The following is a 27,316-nucleotide window of genomic DNA, read 5'->3' on the forward strand; positions in this document are numbered from 1 at the left end:
ACATAGCCGCGCACGGTCGGTCCCCTCACTGACTTCGGCTGGCTACGGCTTGCCACCAACCGCAACCATACCTGTCAGGATGCCCATAAATGTCGAGCGCCCGTAGCGCTTCGAACCCGGACTGTTATAACCGGGAACGCGTGCTCTCACCACGCGGAGTCCATCGCTCTACCGACTGAGCTACGGGACCGAACGTAGCCATGTCTGTGCATTTCCGATTAATCCATGCTTTCATCTATATGATGCCTGTGCTACTTTTCACAGATGAATATCTGGAATGAAAATAGGTAAATAAAAGCCCATATACTATAAGCCCATATAATATAAAGCCCATAAAGCCCATATATTCAGGTTGATGCTGATCCATGTTACTCACTTGACATAAAAAGTAGCTCTCACTTATAGAACAAATGCAAGTGGAGTCTAAAACAGGTCAAGATAACGGCCTATGGGGATATCAGTTGAGCGCTCTCTGTGCTAAATTTCAGGAGCAGACCTACGGTCAGTTAACTATCGTTCATTAGCATAACTGAGTTTGGGCGTGCGAATCTAGGAATGCGCGCCGAGCTCCATATAAAGTTAAATATGGCTCACTGAAAGTCAGCTCGTCATCGAGGGATTGCAATCAATTGTCTGTTCATGCCTTTATAAGAAAGTATCATAATGATCTTCAAGGGAGGAACACAAGGTCATTCAAGTATGAAAAGGACGAAAACGATGACGCCTAAAACGAAGACTTTTAACGTGCAAATTCGACCAAACTTTTGTTTTTATTCCAGCGAACCAACCCAGACTAAGTGGGAAGAATTGGGCATGAGGGTTAGGACGCTATCTTCTATAGTTTAGGGACGGAGCAGCGCACTCGTTACCTGCATCACTATAATTCTATCACACATCATCCTTTACCCACAGTGACGTGCCGATGTGGCAGGATGGGACGCCGGTTACCTCAGGATCGGCGGTGAGGAGGGCGGTGAATCAGGACGCTGGTTACCTCAGGATCGGCGGTGAATCGGGACGCCGGTTACCTCAGGATCGGCGGTGAGGAGGGCGGTAAATCTCTCGGCTCCAGTCAGAGACGCGTCCATAGCCAGAGGTTTGTGTCGGGCCTGCTGCTGCGCCGCCGCCAGCATCGCCGCCTCCGGCTGCCGCATCGGGAAGCGGTATCACCACACCATCCAGCCTGTTGACTCTGGTTCGGGATCGGAAGGATTTCTGGGCTTTGCATTAAACCTATCTACGATAAGCTGGATACATCAAAACCGAAACACATCAGCTATTCTGTCTGAAACTGTTCGTGAAATAGGTGATATAAATAATAAAGAAATTAATCTCTGCCTCGAAGTTATCAATTAATGCAATCGATCACGCTGAGTCCGTGCTGAGCTTTCTGACACATTACGGCCTGCGTTCGTGTGGCTGTGCCCGGCCACTGTCGGGTTCATTTCTCATCAGCTATCAGTGGCTGTCAGCCGGGTACAAAGCTGCGTCAGCTCAGCCCCAACCATCCCCTCCACCGCCACACGGGCGGTGTAGCGGTGGCGGTAGCGGCAGCGCTGCACCCTCTACCAGCGGGACCGTCCGACGGGGCCATCGCCACGGGCGCGTCGGAATTCACGGCCCCGGCACCGGTATCGAGCGGCCCTCCCCTGCCCTGCCCTGGCCGCCGTCCGCAGGGCTCACATCACCGCTGCTGGCCGGGTCGAACGCGAACGTCGCCAGATCCTCCACGCTGCCCTGCCGCTGTCCGGAGAGTTTCCTCTGCAGCCAGCCCGTGATGGAGCCTCGCTGCTCCACCGGCTGCGCGCGGGACGCAGGACGTAGGTGCAGGTACAGGACACAAGAGGGAAAGAGCCACGGGAAGTCAATCTATCAGGAAGTTACCGTCCATCAATGTATCACCTCGAGGGGTATCATTGGCCATAGCGGAAACGGAGACAAAATGAATAATGACTTTAAAAAAAAAAAAACGTTGGAAGAACAGTATGTGGAGGTTTTCAAATCATTCTCCAGATGAGCAAATGCTGTTGATTATTTTCAATTAAATAATCGCCTGACGGCGTGCAATATTATACCTGTTCTGGCTCATCTCGGATTATCTGGATGGCCTGGTAGGACCTAGTGACTCTCGAAGGTCGTCTTGAAGAGGCACTGCTGGAGGGATGGGGCAGCAGACTGAGCCGCTCAGACTCAGGCGGGGAGGCGGTCTGGAGAGGATCCTGGGAGGGTGACGGCTCAGCAGGGAAGGCCGCCTGCTGCTCTTCAAGTCCCTGCTCTTCCGGCTGGGAATGATACGATAGGCGCGATGGAAACATGCATAGTACGAAAGAAAATGTAGGAAAGGAATGAGATGGGAAAAAGGCATTTTATATTGACAGACTGGTTTGTGCCTCTGCAACATTTGTATTTTTAAACAGTTAGAAACCCTGAAGGGCTAATTCTTTTTCTCTCTAAAAAAAGCACGAGACTGCCAAAGATGGCATTCAAATATAACTTGTCTGCTAGCACGGAGGCTATTGTAAAGTCCCGTTACCTGTTCTTGTTGGTACCCCTGGAATTCTGGGATAGGTTGAATCACAGCACTGCCAAAGGGTTGAGGCATCAGGCTGTTTCGCTCCACTGCTAGAGCCGACGGATTCAGGGGAGGATCCTGAGGTGTATCCAGGAGTGCATCCTGAGAGGCACCCAGGAGACGCCCCTGAGAGGTATCCAGGAGAGGATCTCGAGAGGCAGAAGATGCGGCGGCAGCAGCGGGATTCATTTGCTCCACACTGCCCTCCAGTCCTGTCTGAAGGCGGCGATGGAAGAGGATCAGGTCGATTACCTGTCCTAAGATCAATAGGCTTTCAACATCAGCTCTGGGCGAGGGGCGCAGTAATCCCCGATATTTCGCATCCCGCGGATCATCGAGAGGAAAAAACATAGCTTGAGGCAAGGCTATTGCTCTTATCTTATTAGTTTGTGATTTAGGTGAAATACGACAGTTTTATTTCACAAATTATTGCTTGCTTAGCCCAACCAATTCGGTTGAAATAACATAAAACCTATCAGTTGAAAAGTCCACTATTCAAATGTCCGTCATTCTAACAGACACTTTATCTCTCACGCGCGCTCAGCGCTGCCCCACGAATATCACCTGACTCCTCCGCTTCTTCCGAAAGCTGGCGATGGAGCGCAGCGACCTGACCAGCAGGGAGGATCTCCTAGGGGAAGCGCTGCTGGACCGCCTGACATCCAGCGGTGAGGGCGAGGGGTCCAGGAGAGGAACTTGGTCAGATGAGTCGGCGGCTGCGGTCATCTGGTCACCTTCCTCCAGCCCTTCCTCCTCCTCCGGCTGGGGATGGAAAGGGATGGGATGAAGGATGAATAACATGGGTGGGATGGATGGAAGGTAGGACGCGTTGTTGTTGTTGTTGTTGCTGTTGTTGGAAGGTAGGACGCGTGTTGAAGTGCATATAGGGATGGGGTATTTGAATGGGATCAAGAAATGAATAACTTACTTGGACAGACACTCAAATACCCATGCAGCTATTTCACTTTTGATCAGAGTAGACACCTTTGTTGTCAACAGCAACTGCTCAGATCAATCACGTAGTTATAACACCCGGTGCTAGACGTGATGGGAGCATTACATATTAGACAGTCAAAATAATAATAATAAAAAATAGTAAGCTTCTTATAGTTGTTTTAGCTGCGATAGTCGGCCAGCTGTGCAAAGCTCCAAATCGGGTGCCGAGAAAAGATATGAACTAAAATCAAAGGAGAAACACACTGTTATTGAGTTAGGTCTTATCAAGGAAAGATGAAAGGACGTTGAAGGGTTAGCTTTAATGAAAAAAGCGGCACCTCATTTCTCGAAACTGATTGAAACAAAACGCAGCTCTGGCGGAGATGACAGCATGAAATGAATGGGTCTGGCAGGATGGAAAGGTTACCATGGTGATAGTGACGGCTTCAAAGGAGGGCGCCGCGCCGTCTGGGGCCAGGCCGAGCTCAGAGACGTTCTGCACGTTCTGCGCGTAGCTGGAGGCGCTGGTGCCCGGCTGCGGCGGCTCCAGCAGGCTAGTCTGCTCTGTGGTCCCGTCATCGGGCACCGCCTGGGAACGGACAGCTGCTCACATAAAGAGGTCCGCCGTGAGCGACGGCCGGTCCGATACGTGCACTGCACGCACGGAGCGGCCTGACGCGCCCGGAGGGCAGGCCCCCCGGCCGCCCCCCTCCGCGGCTACGGCCCGGTCGCGTGGTCTCTCTCGTTTCCTGACCGGATGCCTGCTGACGCCGTCATGGCCTCTTTTCCGGTGTGAGTTATGGTGCACATGGTTACACGCGTAACGAAGTAACCACGCAAGCTAGGCTGTTAATACTTCATGACCTTACCATACTGGGAGTGTTTGAATAGCAAAGGGTTTCTTTCAGGTGAAAACTGACGACATTTTAGGAAGGATACTTGACTAACAACCATTAATTGTCACTTTGCTATGATGGTTGTGTTAGAAAAGAAGCAATGAGCAGATCCGTCGAAAACATCAAAGTTTTCAGTATGTAACAATCAGTAAAGGCTTGATGACATCTGGTTACCTTAGTTTCATTCTGGCCTAAAACTGGCCAAAGCATTTGTAATTTTCGAGCATAAATGGAAATACTTGCCTAAATCTTGCACTGCAGAACACCATGAATATTGTTAGAACACTTTCTCTCCAATCACACATTTGTTCGTAATCATGACACATTTATGAGATATGAGAAGCTGCACATCGTTCGTATTTCAGGCAATTCAGCCAGGGGTGCAAACTCATGTATAAAATTAACATATAACTCATAAAGCATGGGGCTTAAAATGAATTTTATTCGATTATTTCGAGCAAATGTAAGGCATTTAAAAGATAAGATTGCTTCTTTAAGCAGTAGGTAAACGAATATTTATGTAAACATTACTATCAATCTTTACGTATCATATATTATGACGTTCAACAAATATACCAGGGCCTATTTTAACATGTTAACTGGGGTGGCAAAACCCACCCCAGTGGTGCGGTTTTCCACCCCAGTCGTCTTGCTTTGCCACCCCAGTGCAAAACAGCCCAAAAGTCTGCCCACAGATATTGGCTGCCGACAATCACGGAGGCGACACATTCTTGGGGCGAACTCAGCTTGACAGGGGGAAAAGGGCTCACTGAGGCGCCACCACCACCAATGGGATGCCCTCTCACTACTGGGGGCGCCCTGCCGCAACTGTGGCGCCCTACTTTTTTTTTATAAATTTAGCTTGAATGTTTGAATGGACGGATTGACAGAGCCGGAGCCCACGCTAAGCAGAGCTTGTTGCGTAGACCCCGACCCCTACCGTCTGATCGCGCAATTCCGGGTAACGGAATAATTTAGATGCCTAAGTTTAACGTGCCCTTCAAAGCCGGACACAACCTGTCCCACTCAACTGACTTCAACTGGCTGCGGCTGCTCCCACCAACCGCAGACCATCCCCGTCAGGAGTCTCAAATATCGAGCACCGGAGCGACTCGAACCCGGGCTCTCACTACCGGGAGTCCGGTGCTCTACCAACTGAGCTATGGGACTCTCTAATTCGATTGGGACACACTACCGGCAATGGGGCGCCCTACCAGCACTTGGGCGCCTACCACGACTGAAGAGCCCTATCAACATTCGGGCGCCCAGACACGATTGGGGCGCCACACCACTACTGGGGCGCCAACTGCACCTTTGGGAGCCCTATCAGTATCGGCCGCAAAATTAAATTTGTCATGTGGCTATGAGACAGGCCGTGTGATCAACAATGGATTTTCAAACGCACGTGCACGCATTGCTTCTGACGAGGGTATTTCCAAGAGAAAAATCTGGCGGGCGGCGGTTTAACCCGCGCCCCACTGGGGGTCCTGGATTTCCACGCCCTGCTGGGGGGGGGGGGGGGGCGGGGATTTGAACACCCCCCTTCTAAGTCGGCTCCTGGGCCAAGTAGCGACACGCGGTAAGCGGCATCCGAAAGGACGTCAAAAACCATGACGAAAATACCCACTTGTTATTTTTTTAGGTCAGGTCAAAGGTCAGGTCACCAAAGGTCATCAAAGGTCAAATTTTGTTATTTCAACATTTTTCGAAACTGCCGACGGACAACTCGGGAACCAATAGAGCTACAGCGCCGCGGAAAAGCGCAATCGATAGCTCTTTTACAGGGCTTTCTGAATAATGTTCTCAGGTTTGACCTCAGGTCAACGGTTTAGCCTCCAGAGTGCAAAAACTTCGTTTTCTTCAATAACTTTTGACTCAAGAGAGACACGACAGTATTTTTGCCAGCATGGTGTTCCTCTCGTCTAGACGCGTCGAATGAACTATAATTTGACCTTGAAAGGTCAACTTGAAAATTTGACTACAGGTCAAGGTAATGACCTGAACGGAAAAGGTCGTGCTGCATATCAGTCGATCCGCAACGTCGAGCCGAACACATCTAAGGCGTTTTCATCGCTCTAGCTTGCCTCTATCAGAAGCTATTAGCGAAAAACTGTTAGATACCATTCGTGACCTGATATGACCTCGGGGGCATAACGAGGGGTCACGGGTGCCATTTTCTGGTTCAGCGTGTCATGTTAACTCGTAATTTAGTGTTTGAAAATGTTTAGAATGGCGTTCGTCTAAAAGAGGCGCTTTTCAATTTTCTCCCATTGACTTATACCTAATGGAGAGGTCGAAAAATTGACCTGACCTTAGGTCATCGATATCGAAATTTCAAGATAAAGTGACCTCGAGTGACGCCGGCTGCTTGGTATGGGAAGGTGTTTATCATGGACGGATCGGGGGGGGGGGGGGATTTGAGGGCCATCGGCATAAGCAGTAAAAGTTCTCTGACGAAAGGGGGTTGCACCATGCACAGCCGACTTTTGGCTTAATTCTTTCCATGCATCGCCCGAAAGGGCTATGTTAGAAAAAAAAACTATGCCAACAAAGGCCTCCAGACACTTTCCCGAAACGTTAGTCCTTACGTACTACCGTCACAAAGAAAAGATTCTGAGACTCGATTGCGACGCCCCCCCCCCCCATCGAAATGCTGCGCACAGCAGTATTTCGGTGGGGGGGGGGGGGCGCCAACACAAGAGACAGGGGCGCCACCACTGCCTGGCCACCCCAGTCCAATTGTCTTAAAATAGGCCCTGAAATATACTAGCCCAAAATATCTACAATTATATTGTAGATATTTTATACAAGCATAAGCAAGGTTTAGGTTTCAGGGTGACTGTGAACAACAATCGAAGTCAGCTTAACTACGAGGCAAAGTTGCATATTTGTATGGTATGTCTAAAATAACAGAAGCAAGTAATCTCACTTTGTCACAAGGAGTGCTGTAATCATAGGCGTCGCCAGAGATTTTCGGTTGGGGGGGGCAAAATCAACTTTTGTGTTAAAATTTGCCTTTCCCCAGTCTTTACTCACTCGTTTTACATATCATTCGACGCGCAATTATGCGAGGAATCCGATGGCGATAGGTAAAGGTTGCTTTCTAGCTATGACATGTAATTTTTTTTTTTTTACAGAAAAATTCGAAATTTTGAAATTTCATGACAATAACGACTGGTAGAATCATAGTATATAGTGGCTGCGATTGCCGAGGCACTGCAGAGGGCCCATGTGCAGACGCTCGACGCTCATGATCATTACCCAGAAAAAGGTGAAAAACGCTCCATTTAATCGGATCACCCTGCTAAAACCTTCATTCACGCATGCATGCAGAGGTTTTACGTGAAATGTATACTGTATAGGACTTATCCCAGCCGCCGATCGTAGCTAAGTCGGGCATTCGGCGGAGAGTGAATGTCGGAAGTGTGAATCGGAAGTAAATCATCTTTGTTCCAGCGAGAGGAAGTGTTTTGTTCACTCGAGTGTGAACAAAAGTTTCTCGTTTTTCGTGTGAAGGGAAGCGTTGCAAACGCGAACAAAAACTGTTAAACGGAACCAAAAGTTACGCACGGCATAGCGACAAGGGATCCCTTAGAGATAGGTTTGGGACTTCCAGGCCATTTCAGGCCACTCAGGGTCAGTGCTGACTCTCAGAAGCATGCTTAGGATCCCGGAGATCGGCGTGGGTCACCTCAAATATTTACGTGTACGTGGTGCTTTAGGGCTTTCCGAGCCCAAGGTGGGGCCCTCAGGGGCCAGTGTCGGCGGCGGGCGCTAAGAGACTAGGCCCAGGGTGAGCCTGGAGCCCTCGGATAACAGTGTGAACCCTTGGGGTCTGTGTCGAATCCCTAAGGACCCTATGAAGAGACATAATAAACATGTGTTGCGGACCTCAGAGGGGCACGTGAGCTGTGACCCTCAGATGCCGGCTTGGATTTAGCAAAGTCTGTCGCCTCAAAAGTTTGGCTGAACTATCAGAGGCCAGTTAAGGTTCTCAGAAATGTTCGAAGGCTCAAAGATCCCTGTATGGACCCTCAGAGAACATGGACACCAGTGGGACTTTCAAAGGCCGGTTTGGGCCCTCTGAAAGCTTCTTTAGGGCTCAGTGGAGCTCCTTAGGAGCCTTTGTGTAAGGCAAGCTCATGAGCCCTGCGACACTTGTACTTAAAAGTACCGCGCAAAGTGACGGTGGATCCATCAAGCCTGACCGAGGAAGGGCCTGCTATAATTTGATTCACCGAAGCAATTGACATCCTCGTGCATTCCCCAGGTCAATTGGTTCGGTCACTTTCGAATTATAGCAGGCCCTTCCTCGGTCAGTGGATCCACCGTCACTTTGCGCGGTACTTTTAAGACAGACTGTACGGTACTTGAGCCTGTCGCAGACATTTGACGAGAGTTGAGAAAGGCCCCGAAGATTTCGTTTCACGCGTTGAACGAAAATTGTGTCAGCACTCCAAAACTTCCGAAAATCAGCTGTAAAATGTAATAAAGAACGAACTAGGAACATGGAATGAATCACAGCATTGACATTTCCGAGTCTGGACTCGGAGTCTTGAAGATTTTGGAGACTGCAAGTCAGACTCTGGTTTGAACTGCACGCTCCAACCGAGTCTGACCTCACAGGCATTCTCAGAAAGGTACCCCCATTTTTTCCCGACTCCAAAATCTCATCGGATCTGTATCGATCTCAGGGGGTGCCCGGTCCGAGGTTGGGGGGGCAAGCTGCCCCGCTTGCCCCCCCGTGGCGACGCTTATGGCTGTAATGAATAATTTAGCCAACAAAATACCTGACTTTGTAAGCACCATAAAACTGACTGATTGTAATGCATTCCAAAGGAAACCAGCCATCATAAAGCAGAACGTTGTGCTGACATTCCATCCTCGTTCGTTGACTGTGTCCTATCTCTAACTCGTGCATACATCAGTTCGTCACTGCAACTATTAGATATCTTTATTACGGAGCGAGCGAAGCGAGCGTAGTCTTTCCTTAGATTAACGGAAATTTCTGAGTATGAGCGGCCGGCCGGCCGGCCGGCCGGCCGTGGTCACGCTTTTGCGAGGCTTATATCTCAGCAACCACTTGACCGATTTACACGCGGTAATTTTTGTAGGGTAGCTTCATTCCTTCTACCAAGTATTGGACTATTCCTGATGCACGTGGGTGACCCCTTATGCACGTGCCACGTGCAAAACGAAGAGGTGTCCGTTTTGTAATTGTTGCAATATCTCGGTAACTACTTGGCCGATTGCGCTGAAAGTTGGCATGTAGGTAGGCACCCACTAGGCACTGCATATCCATGTGCCAGAGTTGGGGCGCTGCTGCACGTGCGCACGTGCAGGGGTCGTTTCCAGATCTCGAGAACGGCTCGACCGATTGCGCTCAAATTTGGTACACAGTTAGGGACCGGTTAGTAGGGTGCCGTGCACAAGTCAGTTGGGACCCATTTTGCACGTGCGCACGTGCAGGGTGCCGCTTCCAGATCTCGAGAACGGCTGGGCCAATTGTGCCCAAATTTGGCACATCGCTAGAGACCGGTTAGTAGGGTGCCGTGCACAAGTCAGTTGGAGGTACCCCCTCGCAATTTCGCACGTGCAAGGCCCACCCTCTCGCTCGCTCCGTTAGTCGCCCCAAAAGGCGTTATACTGGTATCTATATGCCTCCCATGAGCTTGCCCTGACAAAAATGTGCTCGTGATCTCGGGAATATAATATTGACGAGCCATGTCTGTTTTTGCAGGTGGGAGGGATTGGTTCGATACAGGTGGTGGCTGCGTCCGTCCAGGCCAGCTCTGGACCCTGACTGGAATAGTGGTGCGATCAATGCTGCACACGGCACCGGACGCACACACACACATACTGGCATACACCTTATCATGCTCACGCACATACAAGTAGATAGGTGTCTGAATTAACTTACAGTTAGTTCAGGAGAGTATGATTACAGACAACGCAAAAGCTATTCTGGGTATTAATTTACAGTTCATTTAGGAAACGGTCAATGCTACTGAGTTTGATTTTATCCCTTTTCGCAGACTCAATCTGCCATTCCCTTACAGCTAGATTTTAGCCAGTGCCAAGCTCGGTAGTCGCCAGGACCCGTCTTGAGCGGGAGCTATTACCGCAGTATCCCGTGAGTAGACCGGTTCTCAACACCGCTCGGCCAGGCGGAGGTCCAAGTGACCCCCGATTGACGACCCATTGGACTCGGCCTCCACCGGGGTGAGTATGCAATCGCTGACGGTAAATAAGCCTGAGTGCCAGCTGACCAGACCAGATTATGGAAAGAAGTTAAATGCAGCTGTAGTGAAAAATATGCATGTCATCGTCGACGAGCTTGTTACAATGTTACATTTTGCTCGTTAATGTCATACATATATGAAATAGAATATGTACTATGTGAACAAATTTCCAGGTACATGATAATATGTTACATATAGGTAAGAAATACGTATAGAGTGCAAGTATTGAAGGAGCATCCCATTTGCAAGTTGCAACACAGATACTTCAACGTATCCCAATATCACATATGACAAGCAAACAACCACCACAAGATCCCACACCTGTTGGACGTCAATATCTGTGACATTTGCCGTCCAAACACGACGTATCTGTGGCTCCCAGTGTCTGGGGGAGGCTCGGGCGGGCGCCACATGTCCATCACAGCATGTCCCAGGCCGGTGCCGCGGTCGGTCGGCTCAGTTTGGTCCGGTCCGGACCGAACACTTGTGCACCTTCTGTGTCCTAGAGTGAACAACAGCTGCGTGGCGGGCCACTCATCCAACCACCACTTCCTACGACAGTCTTCAGTGGGATGGGCCCCGTGCTGTCAGGTCATAGCGAATGATTCATTGTGAAGCTACTGAGAGCGTTATTCAATGCAGATGCTATTTTCATGCTGCAAAAGTACATACAAATTTACCAAAGACTTCCGTAGCTCCATATATGCTCGGATTAGTAAGGCGGCAACATTTATTAAATGCATACGTTGTTTATTTTACGCTTAAACTTTTGTAAAACTCATGCGGTGATCCTCATTTATATAACATTGTTTGCCATCGTGCACTGCTGTGCCATATCTGCCGCATGCTTATTGGTTTCACTACACTACTTCATTGTGTCGGTGGGGAGAGCTGTCGGAGTTCAGCGTATTGCTTGCTGACACAAGGCAATTCAGCTGGATTTGTCTATGAAAGGAACGATTTCCCAGCACTGAGAGAAATGGAACTCAATGCTCTGTCCTAGAGCATTGCTCTTAACTTGAAGTGAATGGGTGACTTGAACTTCGACAAACCCTGCCGGCTCATTAAATGAACGAAAGTTAAAAAAATGCATAAGAAAGAAAAAAATATTCAAGAAACAGTTCAACAATCGATAGTTGATCAAAGGAACGTGCTTAATCCAGTGATGATTCGAATGTCAAAGCATCAGCTTTAGTAAAATGCAGTCAAATCGAAACGTCACTAATATATTGTTTTATTGGACACAGGGCTGCGGAGTTGGAGTCGGAGTCGGAGTCGGAGTCGGTCGGAGTCGACAGTTGTGACCGGAGTCGGAGTCGGAGTCGGAGTCGATATTGGAAACCCCAGCCGGAGTCGGAGTCGGAGTCACCGAAAATCTGTCGACTCCGCAGCCCTGCCAGGTGTGCGGAGTCGGAGTCGGGAGTTGGAGTCGATCGGAGTCGACATTTCTGCCCGGAGTCGGAGTCGGAGTCGGAGTTGGTTTTTGAAAGCCGGAGTCGGAGTCGGAGTCGGAGTCGCCGTAAATCCATCGACTCCGCAGCCCTGATTGGACACAATATGTTTTTCTTCTTTCAGCCACAGCCAAATGCTGATGAACACCCTAAGTTTCCACTAGGGGCAGGGCAGACGGCAGTCATTGCGCACAGCTGGGCTTCTTCAGTCGCTTCACTAAGAAACACTTGTGGAAGCACGCCGCGAATGGTAATTAAAGCTTGGAGTTTGGCATGCGGTCAGTTGGACAGTTCAGGATAGACTTCAGGCACGGACAGCCGAAGTTGACACTTCGGTGCAGCTCGACATTCAGTCATTCAACCACAACCCACGGTCTTTATTCAATAGATACACTGCATATCTGGCGGCTGATTGGCGTGTTTACTATCTGGTCTTCCAGAAATCTCATTCTTTTGATTGGCGCACACATATGACATGCCTTTTTATTTTTAGTTGCATGATATGTACGTAAAGCAGTCTGCAGCATCATGCGACCGCTGCAGCTGTGGGCCTTACCTCGAGCGAGTCATTGGTGATGATGTGCGTTAGCGAAGAGCTCACACCCTGGTCCAGTGAGCCGTACTTTTTCTTCTTGGTCTTGGAGTCGACCGCGCCCAGTTCGTATTTCTCTGAACGGCTCATGACGTCTCAGTGCTGTCACACCTGAAGCCACAGGACACAGGCAATGTTGAACGTATCCCAGCATGAATCTATCAATCGATTGAATTAAGCAGTTATACTTTTCGCTGTGACATTAAAGGTAGTGTGCCAGCTTTCCTGGACCGTATGGAGTTAATGGCCCAGATAAGGAGAACCGGATTTTTAGAACTTATCCATACCTTCAAAACTCATGGAAACGTCTTAAATTCTTCAAATTTTGAGTACCCCAGTGCGAAATTCGCCCCGACGGGTTGTCGGTCGTACCCCAACCACATTTCACACCACTATGAACAATAAATGCACACACTGAAATCGCTATTACCGATATGCTCATCCAATCAAGTTTCGATAAACCCGTTCATCATCAGCTCCTGCAGTTTCGAACACGCCTGTTAGGTGGTGCGGTAGACCACGCCCAAAGCCAGGGCCCCGGTAACGTGAGGTAGCCGAGTCAGGGCAGCGTGCGCTGACCCAAGCCGGAGCCGCGCGTCCTCCCGGTGTCATGTGATAGCCCGGGGCTGCCCGCGGGGATGCGGTAGACCGCGCCAAAAGCTGCGGCCCCGGCTTGGGTCAGCGCACGCTGCCCCGACTCGGCTACCTCACGTTACCGGGGCCCTGGCTTTGGGCGCGGCTTCTGCTCATACTTTGTGGTGCGGTGGTGGTGCGTCGGGCTGCGCGCTCTGACTTCGGCCAAGAAAAATGCGTCAGCTGATCATTGTCATTTCTGCCCACAGGGGAGCACTGCCGCTTCAATCCTACAGGGTGTTGCAGCTAAATTGGGAATTTTTCCCGCTTACACTTAAAGTGGCATAACTCAGTAGAATGAAGAGACAGAGCTTTCAAACTTTGAACGTGTATTGACGCACATGTTCTCTACCCTCTCACTCAATGTGGCCACCATGAGCCTCCTTCACCATCTCCAGGCGGCGTCGGAACGCGCCGCACGCGCGCTGAGCCTCCATAGGATCGATGCTGCTGGCTGCCTTCTTGATGGACTTCTTGAGGCTCGAGATGCTGTCATGGGCACGTGCGTTGGACCTCTCCTCAATCGCGCTCCACATCCAAAAGTCGCACGGATTTAGGTCGGGTGAGTTTGGAGGCCACGTATCCTTTGGGACATACAGAGGGATCTTCCGACTAAGGAAATCCTGCACCCTCCGGGAAGCATGAGCTGGAGCCGAGTCCTGTACAAGTGTGACTTTCTTCAGGTCGTAGTACTTCGCCATCCAGGGCAAAAGCACTTCTTCTAAGATGGCCAGATACTCCTCTGCGCCGATTCTTTCTCCAGCAGGTATGAAGTGAGGGGGCATGACGCGACCGTCGCTCGCGACGGCTCCGAACACCATCACAGAGGCTGGATTTTTGCTTATCATCACTGGTGGAACATCACCGGGGTTCGAGGCGATGACTCTTGAGTTCCGGCGGTTGGCAACTTCGTCTACCACAAACTTCTTTTCGTCCACAAAGACTCTCACGTCTCCTCCATGGTTCTTGAGCTGGTTCAGAACCATCGGGACCCTCTCCTTCCGTAACGCTTTTAGACGCTCCGTCAGAAGGTTCTGCCGTTTCCTACTATACGACCTCATCCCGAGGTTCTCCTTGACAGCCCTGCTAATGGTGCTTTTGCTCACCCTTCGGTCTCGCGCTAGCTTACGCATTGAGACACCTGGTTTGGCCTCAATAGACCTTTTCAAGCCCGCGAGAAACCGAGGATTCCGTTTGCGGTCACTTCGCGGCGCATGGGGACGTCTACTGACATCTCCTCCACCGTCCATAGTAGCGACAGTGCGATATACCGTAGACTTCGGGTATCCTGTTGCGATAACGATCTCTTTCGCGCTTTGTCCAGCGCGAACTAATTCAGCAACTGTACATCTACGCTGTTCCTCCATGACTGTTATCGGTTTTCGTGCATCAAAAATATTAGCACGTGAAAGAGCATTGTTGAAATAGTATCATGTCAAATTTTCAGCCATATCCTCCAAATAACAAAATTGTGATTAGGTTACGAACTTTGTCCCAATTTAGCTGCAACACCCGGTATTGGCCGTGGTGTCTAACGGTGGCGGCCATATTGCGCAGACCAAGAACCGGCCGCCGCCTGTGTTGAGGAATAGGGAATTCGGGACCTCGATTTACGTTTGCGGCCGCCGCATCCGTTACGTTCAAGTTACGTAGATACGGAACCCGGCATCTTACGCAGAATTGAGTGAGGAACACGATCGTATCTTCAGAATTCCTTAAATTCACTCGCCGGACCTACATTTGCCCCGGCCAAGGGGGTTGATTGAACCCACCTCGCTAATGCGCCGCTAATTTAACTAGAATTAAGCAGTAAAGTGGTCGTATGCGGCAAAGTATAATGCAGAGTGACTGGTAGGAACCCGCTGTAAAGGTCTCAGGTCAGCCGGTGACCTCTGAGGTCAGGTCAAGTGATGTGATATGGCAATATGAAACATATGGGTCATGACCTTGACCTCAGGTCAAATATGTCATTTCATGCAAACATGTCATGCGATATATCATTTCACTCGATTTCACGAGGCGAATACGATGGTAGCAAACTCGTTAGCGGTTATGAATATTTGAGAATGGTATCTCCTACAAATATGATTATGTGATGTTGATCTCCGGTCAACTATGCTATTTCATGCAAGCAAGGCATATTATGCCTATTTCCTGTTATATTGTTTCGAGAAAGAGATCAAGAAAATGGCAATTCATTTCGACGTTGAGCTGTGAGTAATTTGAGAGTGAAAACAGCCAAATAAAAGTAAAGTGCATGTGTGGGCCGTAATTTTCAAGTAGGTATAGCAATTTGCAAAGCAACATGTATAAGTGTTCCCCGGCTGAAGTAGGTATCGGCGCATATGTTTCCGGAAACCGGGAGAGCGGCGTTCCGTTTGACTGCGTACGCACGCCGCCAACTTCCCACCACCTGTGCGGGGGTGGGCGGGCCGATACTGTTATCTCCCCTCCCGGGCTCTTATCTCCCCCTCGATCACTGGCGCTCGGTTCGGCGGGCGGTCTGCATCAAAGGGTGTCATTTGTGGAAGGGTGTAAAAGGTCAATAAAGAGCGGTTCAAAACAAATACTGCGTACGCACGCCGCCAACTTCCCACCACCTGTGCGGGGGTGGGCGGGCCGATACTGTTATCTCCCCTCCCGGGCTCTTATCTCCCCCTCGATCACTGGCGCTCGGTTCGGCGGGCGGTCTGCATCAAAGGGTGTCATTTGTGGAAGGGTGTAAAAGGTCAATAAAGAGCGGTTCAAAACAAATAAGTGTCAAGACGCCAAGACAGAACAAATTAGTGACTCGTCAGTCTGTCGACGACAGTGTGTGCGTGTGCGTGTTGCCGTCAGCGCTGTGACGGCGACATGGCGTACCGTGAAAGACAGTTGAACGACGCGGACATTGCGAGACTGTTGGCGACGCAATCTGACAGTGAGGAAAGTGAGTACGAGTCAGATGTGTCGGAGGACGACTGCCTCGTCGAACTCCAGGTGGTGCCCAGTGAGACGCCGCAGGACGGCGGCGTGCCGAACGAGGACCAGTCCGATAGTGAGCCAGAGACTGATCCACCTGCCAGAGGAAGAGTCTGGAAGAGTCTCACGAGACGACTGACGGTCTCAGAAAAAACACTCGCCGAAGCCGATCTTCAAACCCTGCCGGAGGCACCTTCAACATACATCGTTCGGCGAGGAGGGCAGGTCGCTGCCGAGTGGACGGTCGAGCCTGAAAACGTCCAGCGCAGGCGCGACCGGGCGAACATCACCCGAGAAACACCAGGCCTGAAAGGACCGGCAGCCAAAAATGTCAAAACAGAAGGCGAGGCATTTGGCCTATACATCAGCCAGGACATCATGAATATCATCCTGACACACACCAACCGGAAACTGGATGACGCCAGGCAAATTTTCGCGGAAAAGGGCAGTTCCGATGAACAGCGAAAAAAGAAGTACATTCTGGCGCCTCTGGATGAGACCGAGCTCCGAGCCTTCATCGGAATGACCGTGCTCCGCGGCACGTTTGACATCGGAGTCGATGATCTGTTCTCGGCCAAGCACGGGCCTCCCCTGTTCCGTGCCGCCATGGGGAAACAGCGGTACCTGGCTCTGCTGGCGCATATTTCCTTCGATGACGCAGCAACACGTGACGACAGGCGGCGTGCCGACAAGTTCTGCATAATGAGGGAGGTGTTCGGCATGTTTGACAACAACCTCAGACGTCATTACACGCCATCGGATGACATCACGATCGACGAGTCGCTCATCAAGTACCGCGGAAGGTGTCCGTTCCGTGTGTATATGCCGCAAAAACCTGGCCGGTACGGAATACTGGTGAGGACGGCATCTGATGCCCACAGCCGTTATCTGTGGAAGGCCTGGGTCTACCCTGGGAGACCGGTCGAGCCGGAGCGTGCCCCTGCCAACAGTGTCATCACCAAAGTGGACGAGCTCGTCAAATATCTGGCCCTGGAGCTCGTCAAAAGTGGCAGAAACTTGACGATGGATCGATACTTTACCTCGATACCTCTCGTGGAAGACCTCCGTGACCTCGGCCTGTCATCGGTGGGGACGCTTCGCTCAAACCGGGCGCTGTTGCCAAAGGAGCTGGCGGCGACAGCAGGCAGAGAGGCTGACAGCTGCATGTTCGCCTACAGAAACGGCGTGCAGCTGACATCTTACTGCCCACGCCGTGGCAAAGTCGTCCTCGTGGCATCGACCATGCACAAACAGTCGCTCATCGATCAGCGGTCTAAGAAGCCTGAGACGATTCTGTTTTACAACAGCACAAAAGGAGGGGTCGACGTCATCGACGCCATCATCGAAAACAGCGGCTCTTCCGCAGGCGTTGTCAGAAGGTGGCCCACCAGGGTGCTGACGTTTATGGTGGCGGCATCCTGCCTGAACGGGTATCACATTTTCGTGACCCGGCACCCACAGCACCGACACGCTGACGTGAAACATGGGGGCAGGACAGCGTTCTGCCGAGCTCTGGCGGAAGAGCTCATGCTGCCTCAGGTGCAGCGTCGAGCGAAGCTCTACCAGGAGCAAGGATCGCTCAACCGCGTCACCGTGCACGCCATCGGCTCGGTGCTAGAAAGAGACCTGATGGCTTCTAGCACATCCGGCGCCGGGCCAAGTACAGCTGGACCGGAGAGGGGCCGGTGCAGAATCTGCATGGAGGAGTCTCACGGTGAGGGCTTCAAACGGCGGAAAGGTGCTATGGGGAAGTCGAGCAGGTGCGAGGGATGCGGGCAGTATGTGTGCGCGAACCACAGCAACAAGGTGTGCAACTCATGCATCGAGTGATCTGCATCGTGTGACAGTGATGTGATCTGGTTGCAGCGAGTGATCTGGTCTGACAGTGGTGTGAGCTGGTTGCAGCGAGTGATCTGGTCTGACAGTGGTGTGATCTGGTCTGACAGTGGTGTGAGCTGGTTGCAGCGAGTGATCTGGTTGCAGCGATTGATCTGGTCTGACAGTGGTGTGAGCTGGTTTCGGGGATTGGCTCGGGGTTTAGAACCTGGTGCTTATATCTGTGTTTAGAACCTGTGTCTTCGAAGGCTCATGGTTGCTCATTGTTCGAGAGATACGCTTGTTGCGTCTCCTTTGTTGTAATTCAAGATTTACATGCGTTATTTGTCATTGAAAGCGGTTTTTTGTCAATAAAGTACTGCTGAATGTGATTTGTATATTTCGAACAAATAACCTGAGAAAAACACGAGTTTTTTTGCGTATAACTTTTGCTAGAGAAGAGATTGAAAGACAATGATCGGGATCATGGTATTACAGGTCACTGATGGTCATCCTACCGAAAATATCACCGGTGAACTTTATAAGGTATCCATAGGTCGTCCGAGGTCACCAGAGGTCACCAGCGGTTTTTCTGCACTTACTTGTTATTGAATAGAGATAGAGACTCCGTTCGACGTTTATCGTGTTTGTCTCGTCAATGCGGATCGAATGATATGCAGCATGACCTATTTCGGTAAGGTCATGACCTTGACCTGAGGTCAAATTTTCAAAATGACCTTTCGAGGTCAAACTATATATCATTCGACGCGTCTCGACGAGCCAAGCACGATGGTGCATGAATCGTTTCTCTATTTTCTCGTGAATGCATGCTATAGTTAAAAACATTTTTAACGAAATTTGCCAAGTTGACCTTGCATGACCTCTGTAGGCCAAACCGTTGAGCTGAGGTCAAATCTGACGAACCTTGGCGAAAGAGCTTGAAAAGAGCTATCGATTGCTTTTTTCCGCGGCTCTCTAGCTCTTCTAGTTTCCGAGCTACAGCGGAATATGTCCGGCAACACCGAAAACACTGAAATTTGACCTATGATGACCTCTAGCGACCTCAATATTGACCTTAGCGAAAAAATGACCGAAATACTTTCGAACGTACTTGTTATGGGCTTTCGTTTGCTTTTTTCCGCGTCTTCCTAGCCCTCTTCGTTTTCGAGTTAGACGGGGGGGGTCATTTTGGCCCCCCCCCACCAGGGCGAAGGTGGCTCAGACCCACACCAGGGCGCGGGTTAAGGCTCGACATTGTGTTGTCCAGTGGCGCGGGAACCGGGGGGGCTAGGGGGGGCTGAGCCCCTCCAGCTTTTCGGCTGGGGGGGCTCGTAATGTATTTGAGCCCCCCCCCCCCCAGCTGGAGGAATCGAAATCGGAAATCTACCAACATAATATCATAGATTCATACATAGGCGTGGGAACCGGGGGAGGGGGCAGTGGGGGAAGCTTGCCCCCACAACTCTGCGGCCGTGGGGGCGGTGCCCCACAACGTTTCATGAGGCCAGGAACCGTTGGGCAGCTTGTCCTCCCCAAATTAGGGGTTGTGGGTCACAAAGGAAGAAAGCATGTAAGTGAAAAATCCACCTATTTCACTGGCTCGGCAACTCATTTGGCAGATTAAAACCTTTACTCCAGGTTGCCAAAACGGTAGTTTCTTCACTCAGCTGAGACGGAATACCTCACTTTTTGAAAATATTTCCGTTTTTTTTTTGTTGTTGAAAAGGCCAAGGTCTGAAAAATAAGTGGCCTAAAACCGGTGAGAAAACTAGATTTGGGGGTACCCTAGGTTGATTTCTATTATGGTTCAGCCCCCCCAGTCTGGAAGAAGTTCCCGCGCCACTGGTGTTGTCTACGATTAGACAGCTGATAACTCATTCCCGTACGTCGTATGGTCGTAACACTATAATGACCTTTGCTTATTGTCACAAGTGCGCCGCATTCGCAATTGTTGCCGACGCCTGTTTGCAGGTGAGCCCACTACAGTTGTTATACATATCTAAAAACCGATAAACTTTTAGGCGAAAAAGGCACTATTCCAGGCCCATTTTTGATTTTTTTTGCGATATTAGGTAAAAACAGAAGCTTCTTATCCTAGGAAAAATAAAATGGGAAATCTTCCAAAGGTGGCACACTACCTTTAAACGGTTATAATGTCTGTCTGAAATGATATTTTATGGCTCTTTGAACGGACACCGGACACTAAATAGTGAACAGTACCTAAACATACCTGCAGAAAAAAATGCCTAGCTTTTCGGAAAAGTATAGTCAATTTTAAACTTTTCTAATGTTTTGTACGACTCATAACTCTGCTAAGGTCAAATAATCGGTTATGCACCGGTGCAAGAACCAATCAAAACTCTCATCACGGGGCATAATGGGCTAGGGATTGATGAATTACGTAAAGGGATGATGAAATGGGTGATGGAGGCAAAGATGAAAAGTAAATTGTTGATAACCTTCTGAATCGATGTGATAGATGATCATAATCATCCTCTGCGATAGCTTATCCCACAGTAATGCATCACCCTGCATCACCCTAATAACAAGGCTGGCTGCCTTAAGCTGACAGACGGCACACATTAAAAATTAAAATGAATAAGGAGGTGTATTGGCTCGGCTTGATTTACATAGAATAATGCGGCTTTGTAGGTAGGCGAGCAAAGGCACGAATGGTTTAAAAAATCACAACAAAATTACAATGGAACTACGTATATCTGGTGTGGGAACTGTGCAGTCTGTGCAGTGTGCGTGTGTCGTAGCAAATTACCTGTATGTTACATATAATCCGACTTCTTAATAAAACTTATGCAGAGGATAGCAGCAGAGATATGATATCTTGGCTGCCCTGTGGACGTTAGCATCCTGACTCTTTTCTCCACCACTGCGTCATTCAAACGCACATCGTTGCTGTATTTTTCCCCATTAATGGCACATTTAGTAATAAAGCTATTTAAATGCATTAAACTGCAAAGTTCAACCGCCATAAGCACCAGTTTCATATCCTAAAGCGAAAAAGAAAGCACAGTCTACTCAAAATTCCTTTGACGATCACAAATGTGACAAACGCGCAATAAATGTCAACAGGTAAAACTGAAAGGTGCCGGGAGATTTGCAAAGGAAGATGGAGGTTGTTATGACAACACACAATTTATATATGCACCGCTATTCCGGAACATCCGTTTTCACCAACGTTGTTTTATGAATCCATGCCCAATCTCTTTTGGAAGCATCAAGCATAGCGAAGGAAAGTGGGCCCTTAAATTCTTAGACCTAAAATAAATTTGTAAATGCCTTTACCAAATACGAAGGGCGCAAATAAAGAACCCAAAACACAACTAACTCATTTCAGGTTGAGTTGTTCCAAGTTGCCAAACAGTTGAAATCCTCATTGCTTACATAAAAACGCGATATATAGATGTTTTTTCCCTAAATCAAAAGCTGGGATTTAAAACCACGAGTTGGGTCAAGATCTGTCTAGAGCTTCAACATAAAGAATTTGGTGGGAATCGTTGGTACCTACTGGAGATCCCACCCTGGGACGGATGGAAGAGATGATTAAGTTCCATGCTAGGATGTTCCACTTCTGCATAATACATAACTAAATAAAAGAATGGAAATGAAATGTGATGAATGTATAAAACTTGGATTGATTGAACTACCCAAGTTGCGATTCTCACCGCTAGATGACTTTGGCTAGAAATTCGCTGAGGTAACTCTGCAGTCTGTTTCCACGTGCGAGTTTTATTGTTAAATGTCTTCCTTCTTTCATAACAGTTATTTCTGGATTTTCCGGTGATATGTTGATTGCTCTCGTTTCGCACTTCAAGTGAAGAAGCACAGTCATGTGCTTCTTATCCTTGGTGTAGGTACCTCATTCGGCACCGTCGCTTCTTTCCGACGTTCAGGCGTGCTGCCCGGAGGTCATTTAGTCCGCAGTGCGTCAAAGCTCAGTGTCGACGACAGGCCGGCGTTTTATGACCGGTCCAGACGCCCGCTGTGAGCCAAACGAGCTGTGGGCAGCTCCTCAGAACCGCCCTCTCGACACGCATGGCTCACAAGGACGGGACGGTGACCTTTAATAAGTCGGAGGTGCACCCAGGAGGGGAGCGGAGGATACTGTTGGTGCACGCTCGTGTGTGTGTCTGTTTACCGCCCACTCATGCTGCAGGCTGCCGCGAGGTGACCCCTCCGCCAGTCCGCTATCGACCTGGCCTGAATGATGTATGACATGGTCCAGACGGAAACCAACGAGGTGGACACGAACTGCTGAGGTCACTGAGGCGACGTCGTTTACCGTAAACGCCCGTTTACCCACTCTGTAATGTACACCAAATAGCGTAATGCTTTTCATCGGAACGTAAATAAAACTTGAATGCCTTAATCAGTATGCAGGCTGTCTGCCGACAGCCCTGCCTATCTATTATCCGATCCTGCCAATTCTTTGCCGACTGGCTTTGTTCCAGGACGTCTCACCACTTCCGTTAACCTGACGCCATCTCCGGATGGCCAGTGGAATGCGGTGGCCGCAGATAGCATTAGCCCTGCGGCGCTTGAGATTGTGGTCACGAGTGGTCCCAGGGCGCCACTCGACTCAGCGATCGACGCCCCCGGTGCAGTGGTCTCCGCGGCGCCCCCGCCCACGGCGCCCCTCACGGTGCCCTCAGCAGTGACCCTTCAGTAATTGCGAATTCAAGGGAGCAAAAGAACTGCTCGTCCCTTCCCTAAAACGGTACACATTTTCAACAGGACGCTCATGAAATTGTGCAATGTGTAATGCGCACGAAAAACAAGAGTTTGTTCTGCCAAAGTGACCTAGACTTCCGCCTGTGCATTGATGTGTCCCTGGAGGCGCCAGCCGAGGGAAGTGAGTAGAGGTCTGCACCGGCCGGCTGCAGCCGCGGCTGGCTGCAGCCCCACGGCTGTGGGCCGGGGCGGCTGCAAATATCTCCAAGAACACGGCTACGGCTGTGGCCACGGCTGTGAGATTTCAAGCTCAATCTTAAGTACTCAAATATAAAATTTTAAATCCTGAATCTTACATTCTGATAAGCAGTCTAGCCTGTAAAAATCATGCAAAGGATGCCCAGCAACATTGAAAGTGGTGAAGCCTTTGAAAACCTGTAATGGTTTTACCATTTGCTGTAGGGGAGTTTGCACTCTGGTACAGAATACTAATTATAGGTACCGATTGTTCCTTCATCATCAAGAGCTTGACAGTTTCAGAAAATGCAATATGTTGCATTGTCACATCCCTCTCAAATCAATCTCACCTGGTCATTAGGAGAGCACCTTACAGCTACTGAAGACGAGCGTTCAATAATTCTTTCAGGTAATAGAAAATAAATCACGTCTAGGTAAAGGCAGGTAAGGGCTTCATTAAATATTATCTAAAATAACTCTTAGATGTATTTCTGGATTTTCGGCAAGTCCAATTACATAATATAAAACTGGCGCTTTATGTTCTAACTGGTGTGTGAGTGACCGCTAACAGAAAATGCTGATCAACGAAGCCAATGGAATTAGATTATAAGTGAGCATGAACTTTACTTACGGTCAATTCACATGATGGTGAAAACCCTGAACACGTAATTCACATGACGGTGAAAACCTTGAGCACAATATTTCTTACGCGAGCTGTTGACTTTACTAATAAAATGACGTCTTTTTCTGAAAACGTAAAAATTTGATAATTTATCTTTGTTTGAGAGCAAGTTTTCTACTGTTTAACATTATTTTTTATTGATTATAATTTTTATGGCTGTTTATAGTGACACAAAACAATTAATTGCCGCTTCTTTGCTATTGACGTCGTTAAAAACTCAAGTGAAATTTTTGATTGAAATAGGCAATTGTGGCTCGCACGTCCTTTGGGATTTGAGCGAAGATCATTATTTGGAAAAATCAAAATAGATGAATGTTTTTCTTTCTTGGATGCTCACTAGTGTTTTGATGCCTTGCATATCAAAATAGTTTGAGACTTGCTCAGAAGGCTGCTTCAAGCCTGGCATATCACACCCCAGAAAATATGCAAGGTAAGAAAGAAGCAAGAGTGTTGACTAGACAATCACTTTTTGACAGTCCATCAACTTCAGTTTCATTTTCCATACCTAACATTGATAATGAAAAGCATCAGGGTCTGTTGTTCTGTCCCACAACCATGCTTCAGGATTTGGCATTAGATGTCTACACTGCTAGTGCTTCTATTCTGGTTCGTTGTTTATGTTTTCTGTTGATGTAGGTACCTACCTACCCATCTTTCTTAACCCTTTGCAGGGGCTTGTGTAGGCATGCGATGCGCATCAGGCTTCAGGCCTTCCGCCTAAAGCCAGATACACAACCACTTAACCTATGATGCTTCATGAGCTTGAGAATCTATAGCCCATTCCATTGCAATGTGCTTTTGGCTATATGTTTCAACTAAAAACAACTTATTATATACTATTTGGTTGCATTTCATTGAAAGTATCCACGGCCGGCTGACGGCTGGCTGCCCACAGTTTGCCACGGCTGTGGGCGGCCGTGGCTGTGGAGCCACGGCTGCGGGGCGGCTAGGCTGTGGAAAATTGCAGCCGTGCAGAACTCTAGAAGTGAGTTACATATGTCCCGCCTTTTCTTATAACTAAAACAACACCAAACTGGATAGCAGTAAGAAGCTTGGAACTCTTACATTCACCGTCAGGCCAAGCTTGTTGCCATTTACCCATAATAAGAATGGTATTTTCCCATCTGGGTGCTCCTGCAGGTCACTAACGTGACATTTTTACGGATAGGTCACGGTCGTTTGGCTGACCTTTGCCTGCGCTGTGGACGCCGTCAATAATTTCATGCTCATCGGCTTGTTGAGGTCACCACGCCATCAGGACGTGATGGCCCATAGTATGACATAAATGAAGGGCACAGAACCCACCAGTAAACCAGATACGAAAGGAGCCTTATATAATGTTGCATATGACGAGCTAGGAAAGCACTAGCAAAAGTTAGAAAGGAACTGTGACTTTCGTATGACAGAAAGGACAGTACTGTATCCTCTAGTGAAGTAGTTAAAGGGAACAGTGCCGTTGGTGCAGCACAGGCGAATTGGCTATAGTGACAGAATGCTAAAGACCAGAGGCTCCGGCAACCGGTAAAACACGGGCCACTTACATAGATGGCGGAATAGATTGCGTATCGAAGCGTGCCATGGTATCCAGCGCCTTTGCTTTTCGAGCCTTCGAATCTGCTCACGACTTTGAATAGCTATGGCTATTCCAAATACTAAGACGCTTTTTTAATCAGATCTGTATGGCTTCAGAAACATTCCTCTATTTCTTAACTGCGGGGCGAAACTTAAAGCGCATAACGCCTCGCTTCAGGGCATGCCTAATACCTTTATCAAACGACATAAGGCAGACCCACCAAACCGACCCATAACTATCTACCCACTGCCGTCCTGATTGCAACTGAAAATGAAATCATAGTCTTTGTCCACTGTGCTAGCCCTGGCTGAATATTCCCACATTACGGCCTTCGGACCTGGTCCCAACTTTAAATGGCCCCACGTATATTTATAAAAGGAATTATATCACATATACCTTAGCTCCCTGAGATCGATGGTAGCTCCACAAACGTCGCCCCTATCGATTCTGGTGGCGGCCCAGAAGGGAGGTGCTTGGACGCCACCCATTTGCATAGAGCGCCGATGCGGGCCGGACAGAGAAGGGTCGGATTGGACGCCTCTGCCGTCACCGTCGTCCTCCCTGGTGCTGGGTGTGGTGGAGGAGACTGGTTGGGGAGGTTGTTCTGAATGTTTGTGCACGTGGGTCTTTGCAAACACGTGTGAAAGAAGCAGCTGCGCGGAGTCGATCGTACAATTGCAGCTGTTCGTGGCCATTGTTTCATGTTCAGGGTGAGGTTTAATACCTTCTATGATTAGAAAAGAAAGGGCATGAACTCAAGGTTTGGTTTTGAAACGGATTAGATTAATATTTTGAATGGTTTGGGCGTATAAAAACCTCCTGGTCCACCTCACTTATGTCCGCGATGCGTTCATAGATGATTACGCTTACCGTTACGGCAACGTCATGCATCTTCGCATGGCTCAAGACGCGCTGCTGCTTATAGTTAGAAGCAACAGTCGACAACCATGGCAACAGAACTCTGTGATTCGTTACACACACAGCTTTCATCACTATTTCATATTAGAGCTTCAGCATTTTACAGACTACCTACAGGCTACAGCGCACATATGCATCAGCTTTAACCAATATTTGTAGTTCATGGGCACCTCAGCGGCTAAAACCGACGCGTTACTATGTCTGCCTTCAATCCCGCCCCGACCACGAGTTATGGTGTGTATAGTGCAACGCGACCTCTATCTCCCAGTGCACCTCAGCTCCACCCCTATCATCTGCGGCTTATGACGCCTCAGCCTCCTCCGACAGCCGCCTCACGGCGAGTCTCACCTGATCAACAGCCCAGACATTCCCGTCGTGTCGGCCGAGCCTGCCCGCCGGTCACCGCACGGCCGCCGCCCGCTCCTGCCGCGGCGCACGCTTAGTCGATACTGACGCATCGACGACTATACCGACGGTCCCCGGCCGGCGGGGGCGGCGACGGGGCCGACGGGGGCGGGGCGGGTCCTCGGCCGCCGCCGTCGTCGTCACCCGGAGCGTTATCGTCGGAGGGGAGGGGAAGAGAGGGGACAGGGCGGTCATTAGCTCGTGCACCCAAGGGCACATCCGCCCGGCGCCCTCTGATGCGCGTGGGGGATGGCGATTTCAGAAAAGCGATTTGTCGGATGTTTTCCGTACCGGAAAAAAGAGTCATTGATAGAATATATTTTTAATCAGATATAGTCAAGTCAAAAATCGTCACGGGTTTGTGACTTATCACATTTGCTATATGTTATTTGTGTTCACTGGTATGAGCAGACAAATGTATAATAAAAACAAGACACTTTATACATCTTTGTGTGGTCAGGGTAGATAACTAGTTAAGAGTGCAATGTGCCCATTTGAATAAGATCGCTGATTTTCTGTCATTTTTTAATTTTACAGCTTGCGTAGGTCTTTGTGGGTGATTACATACTTACTTTTTATGCACGATCATTTCACTGAGCACTTTTGAAATGAAGTATTATGACAGTCGAATTGTGCCTACGGAATCTTGTAGGTCATATTTGTCGGAAGTCTTGTGGTCCAGCTTACAAGTGTCACTCAAGTTCCTTAAAAAATTGA

At 49.1% G+C, this 27,316-nt stretch overlaps 1 protein-coding gene across 1 annotated transcript in view; it reads right to left on the minus strand.

The window, feature by feature from the left end:
• LOC122386674 (anoctamin-7-like) overlaps nucleotides 1-21,154 on the minus strand; it is a 55,608-nt gene extending 34,454 nt beyond the window's left edge. Inside the window, exons 1-8 of the mRNA XM_043376094.1 lie at nucleotides 20,869-21,154; nucleotides 12,654-12,800; nucleotides 3,936-4,097; nucleotides 3,137-3,334; nucleotides 2,534-2,788; nucleotides 2,076-2,282; nucleotides 1,684-1,800; nucleotides 1,029-1,145 (exon numbers count right to left, since the gene is read on the minus strand). Of these exons, the coding sequence (XP_043232029.1) occupies nucleotides 1,029-1,145; nucleotides 1,684-1,800; nucleotides 2,076-2,282; nucleotides 2,534-2,788; nucleotides 3,137-3,334; nucleotides 3,936-4,097; nucleotides 12,654-12,779 (1,182 nt within the window). The 5' untranslated portion in view covers nucleotides 12,780-12,800; nucleotides 20,869-21,154. The remainder of the gene's footprint in view (nucleotides 1-1,028; nucleotides 1,146-1,683; nucleotides 1,801-2,075; nucleotides 2,283-2,533; nucleotides 2,789-3,136; nucleotides 3,335-3,935; nucleotides 4,098-12,653; nucleotides 12,801-20,868) is intronic.
• Between the last annotated feature and the right edge of the window lie 6,162 nt (nucleotides 21,155-27,316).

This window comes from Amphibalanus amphitrite, unplaced genomic scaffold (assembly GCF_019059575.1).
Source record: "Amphibalanus amphitrite isolate SeventyFive unplaced genomic scaffold, NRLGWU_Aamphi_draft 000259F_arrow, whole genome shotgun sequence".
NCBI classification, from domain to species: domain Eukaryota; kingdom Metazoa; phylum Arthropoda; class Thecostraca; order Balanomorpha; family Balanidae; genus Amphibalanus; species Amphibalanus amphitrite.